Genomic DNA, 3922 nt, shown 5'->3' with positions numbered 1-3922 from the left:
GCAAGAGACTCAACAATGTCGACTAGCACTTACTGTTACACTTAGCCTCGCTGTATATCCGGTGTTTGATTAACCCCGCGCACTTACAGGAAGTACATTGTTATGAGGTGTACAGTACAACTCCAGACTTGCACGGGGTTATAAGCATGCAGCCACCTGGTGTGTACTCTCCACTTGTCTCTGCCGTGCGCACCGGCACGTAAACCTCAGAGAGGCGCGGCGTACAGTACGTCCAACGCCCCCGGGACACCCGGCGTGGCGGCTGTGATTAAACCCTTTTTCTGGCCGCACGCGTTTTTGGCGCAGAGGGATGGGGGGGGGGATGAGGTACCCGCCAGGTCTGACGTCGGCCGTTTATCTCTGGGAAGTTACAGCTGCAGTTAGGCGTAGAGGGCGCGTCCCTTCACGCTCCGCTACGCCAGCCCCCGGACAGCCCTAGCCTCTCCACGCTCCTCCACGGGCCTGGCCACTACTCCATTCTCTGCTGCCCCCGCAGTCCCACGGTGACCACGAAGCGCCGGGCCAAGCGCACTGTCTGGGGGGGGGGGGATGTGTAGGTGATGGTGATGGTCGGGAGAATGTGTATCTTGGAGCGTCACTACGCTTGAGCAGAGCACGGACTCAGACTCACCCCACGCCCCGCCCCAGGAGGCCACAAGCCTGCCCTGACGCGGCCGTCAGCGAGTCGCAGCGGGGCGTCTCGTGGCCGCGACTGGTGTCTCTACGCTCGGCGCGCCACGGCGAGAGAGACGTCCTCCTCGTACCGAGTGGTCGGCCGGTATCTTACGTATCTTATCATCTTCGGGTGTGCACTGCTCCCCCCCCCCCCCACTCTCCCTTCTCCTCACTGATCAGCTCGTGCATTTGACTGCCTCTTGCACTTTGCTTCGGTGTCTGAATGGTCGAGCAGGGCGGCTCGGCGGGGCGGGAGGGAAGTCCAGACTTCACCGGCGGGCGAGCGGGACGTGGACGGGGTGGGGCGAGGGTGGCCGGCGGACCGGTGGTGTCTGCTTCTCTGCTGTGGACACAAACAAACCGGGTCCAGACCGGACGGCTGGTCGGGCGGGCCGGGCCGGAGGAGCAAGGGCCGGCCGCTGACGCTGGCAGCCTGCTGGCGGCTGGCGGCACGGCGGAGGCACTCCCCGCCCGCCTGCTCCGCCCCGTCGGCCCCGCCACGCTGCGCCCGGCCTCACGTCGCACAGCTACGCGTCGCGTCCGCCAGTCGTGCGAGTGCGGGCGAGTAGCTCGGAGCGTCAGGCCGGTGCCTGCCCTGGCGGAGCGGTCTGCTCGTGTCCGGAACGGAAGTTTGAAGTTGTCGACCCGTTTTTTTTCGGCCGCTGAACGCCTCCTGAGCATACGCCCACGGCCCGCGGCTGGACAACTGGCAACATGCGCAAGTCTGGCGGCCGCTGCCGCTCGGACGCGCGGGCCGCGTCCTGCCTGCACTGCAGCCCCTTCGCGTTCGTGTCCAGCTGACGCCGGCCCCGAGGGCCTGGCTGCCGGGCCTAGCAGGACCCCGCTTCCGCAATATATTTCGAACACCACTCTGTAACATGTGCGGTGCTTTCTGTGGGACGAAAGGGCTCGCCGTCGACAGCCTGGTTAGGATATTGTGACGTGAGAAGTGTCTCGAAGTGACAGTGCTTGTGATTTCCGCACAATACGCCATACCGGTGGGTGTTTTGCATTCGTGGCGTTAACTTATCGGCCGCTACTTGCCCGCCGTTTTCTGTGAACTCCGAGGACTTCTTCAGCGCTAGTGAACGACTTCGCACCGACTCCGTCCGCACCGCAAGGACTCCGCCGGCCCGGTGTGCCCCCCTCCCTCCCCACTTTCTCCCCCTCCCGCGGAGACAATGATGAACAAGTCCGGCTACGAGCCCCACGTCCACCCTCGGCGCGAGTCGATGGGCCCCATGGGGGGCATGGGGGTCCGCGCGCACGTCCGCGAGGTGCTGGGCATGCGCCGCTCCTCCGCGCTGCTGCTGCTCTTCCTGTTCTTCTACCTCGGCTACCTGGTCGCCGGCGGACTGGTGTTCGCCACCATCGAGGCCCCCGCCGAGGCCCAGCTGAAGGGCGCCCTGGTCCGCGCGCGACAGGCGTTCCTGGAGAAGCACCCCTGCGTGTCAGGTCGGTACAGTGCCGCTGTCCCTTTAGCTAGCTCACTGGTGTGAAGTGTGAGGGGTGTGTGTGTCCTGTGCGTGTGTGCGGGGTTTTGCGCTTTTTTCTTTTTTCTGCTGTGTGCTCTGGCCTTTCTTGCGCCTTGTGGCCCCGGGTGTATAGGCAACGCGACCGCACGCCTGCATGCGGTACGGTGTAACTACGACAAGAAGGGGCAGTCACCTGAACGGTTGTACCTCCGTAACATTATTTTTCATTATATTTCTGAGAAAAGTAACGTGCCCTCTCCTCGCACACCACGTGGTTTTGTGCGAACAATTCTGGACGTGTTTGGCGCGTGCGCGGGCGCGTTGTTTACATATCTGTGCTTGCAATTTATTTGCGTAACGCACGCACACAAACAAACAAACAAACAACCTCGTTACTGATACATGCACACACGCACATGCATACACAGACCGACACCCACGGTCACACAAACAGGGAGACGGGCCGGGCACAGGCTGCTGGATGAGTAGGGTGGCCTGTCACTTTCCCCTCCTTCGGCTACTCTTGTCGTCTCATAAGCAGTATTGTAGAACTTTTGACTTTGCCTCGGGGGCCAGCGCACTCCATTCGCTGTGGCCGTTTTGGTTGCTAAAATTGTCGTACTCCTTTACGACTGCAAAATGTTGGCATTCTTTTAGAGACTGCCATGTTTTGGCTATTGTATAGTGCCCAAATTTGTCGCCCCCTGAAAAATGCCTAAATCTGGCATTCAGGGAGGCTTAGACAAGGCCAAAAGCTGGCCGTCTCTAAAACAATTCCAAAATTCTGGCAAGCAAAGCGGCCACGACGTAAATTTTGTAAGATAGCATATTTTGGAAAGTACGGAAGCCTTCAATATGGAGTGCTGAATACAATCAAACCTAATAATGATTCTCCGGTGTAAAGGGCCAGGAGGCAGAGAACAAGGGAACAGGCGAAGATGGAACCCAGAGAAAAAGAACGAAGGGAAATAAGGACAATCATCTGCTCCCGCAGCACCTCCCTCCCCAGCTGGCGGGATTCAGAGAGGAGAAATGATTATTCCCGTCACACCGACCAATTCACGCAGCCGCCCCGTTCGGATTGCTCCCTACAGCCGCGAAATACAAGGTTTGTGTGAGGAGGAGGGCGAGGGGGGGGGGCTGTTGGAAGACCCGTGTAAGTGCGACAGAGACGCGCGTGCGACCTACGCCTGCCTACGGTGTGCTTCGAGTCCTTTTTGAGCGTTTCTCTCTCTCCCTCTACCCCACTCTTTCTGCCTCTGTCTCTCTCCCTCTCCCCCACTCGCTCTGTCTGTCTCTCTCTCTCTCGCTGTCTCCTGGCTCGGGTCCCATTCCAGCGCTACGCGGCGCCACGACGACTCAGCGCCCATGGCAATGAGAGGCGCGGCGACTTGACTTTGATTGCGGGCCGTGGCAAAGGGAAGGGAAGAGGTGGGGTGTGGGGAGGACGGGGGCTGGTAATCTGGTGAGAGACGGGAGACAGACGCCTTCGACGACGTGCTCGTGAAATCTCCCTCCGCACGAGAGGTGACGATCCGCGTCGAAGATCGAGGGTCCTGCGAGCTGCGGGTGCTATTGCGATACAAGTGTGTGTGTGTGTGTGCTGTGCATGATGTGTGTGCGCGCCGGCCGAGCCCCCGGCTGCGGCCATGGGCCAAGTGTTATCTCTGTGACGAGCCCCGGGGCCCCGGGCAGCCTGCGCGGAGGCGTATAGCGGTGCGGTGATTGTCGGGGACCCCAGAGAGAAGAAATTTCCGCGGGGTTCGAGATGC

General features: G+C 60.6%; 1 protein-coding gene across 4 annotated transcripts in view; it reads left to right on the top strand.

Moving 5' to 3' along the window:
• Positions 1-3922, top strand: part of LOC113207529 (potassium channel subfamily K member 6-like) — a 51341-nt gene that overhangs the window by 37279 nt on the left and 10140 nt on the right. The window contains exon 1 of one of the 4 annotated variants that reach the window (XM_026424139.2): positions 1109-2130. The exons of 2 other annotated variants lie outside the window; for them this stretch is intronic. In XM_026424139.2, coding sequence (XP_026279924.1) covers positions 1857-2130 — 274 coding nt within the window. In that variant the 5' untranslated portion in view covers positions 1109-1856. Of the gene's footprint in view, positions 1-1108; positions 2131-3142; positions 3259-3922 lie in introns of those variants that run through there. One more of the 4 variants, XM_052264401.1, reaches the window with a different exon arrangement.

This window comes from Frankliniella occidentalis, unplaced genomic scaffold, assembly GCF_000697945.3.
Source record: "Frankliniella occidentalis isolate FOCC.00 unplaced genomic scaffold, Focc_3.1 Scaffold18, whole genome shotgun sequence".
In the NCBI taxonomy this organism is placed as follows: Eukaryota; Metazoa; Arthropoda; class Insecta; order Thysanoptera; family Thripidae; genus Frankliniella; species Frankliniella occidentalis.
The sequence above is the reverse complement of the archived record's forward strand: the minus strand, read 5'-3'. Positions and strand labels throughout refer to the sequence as shown.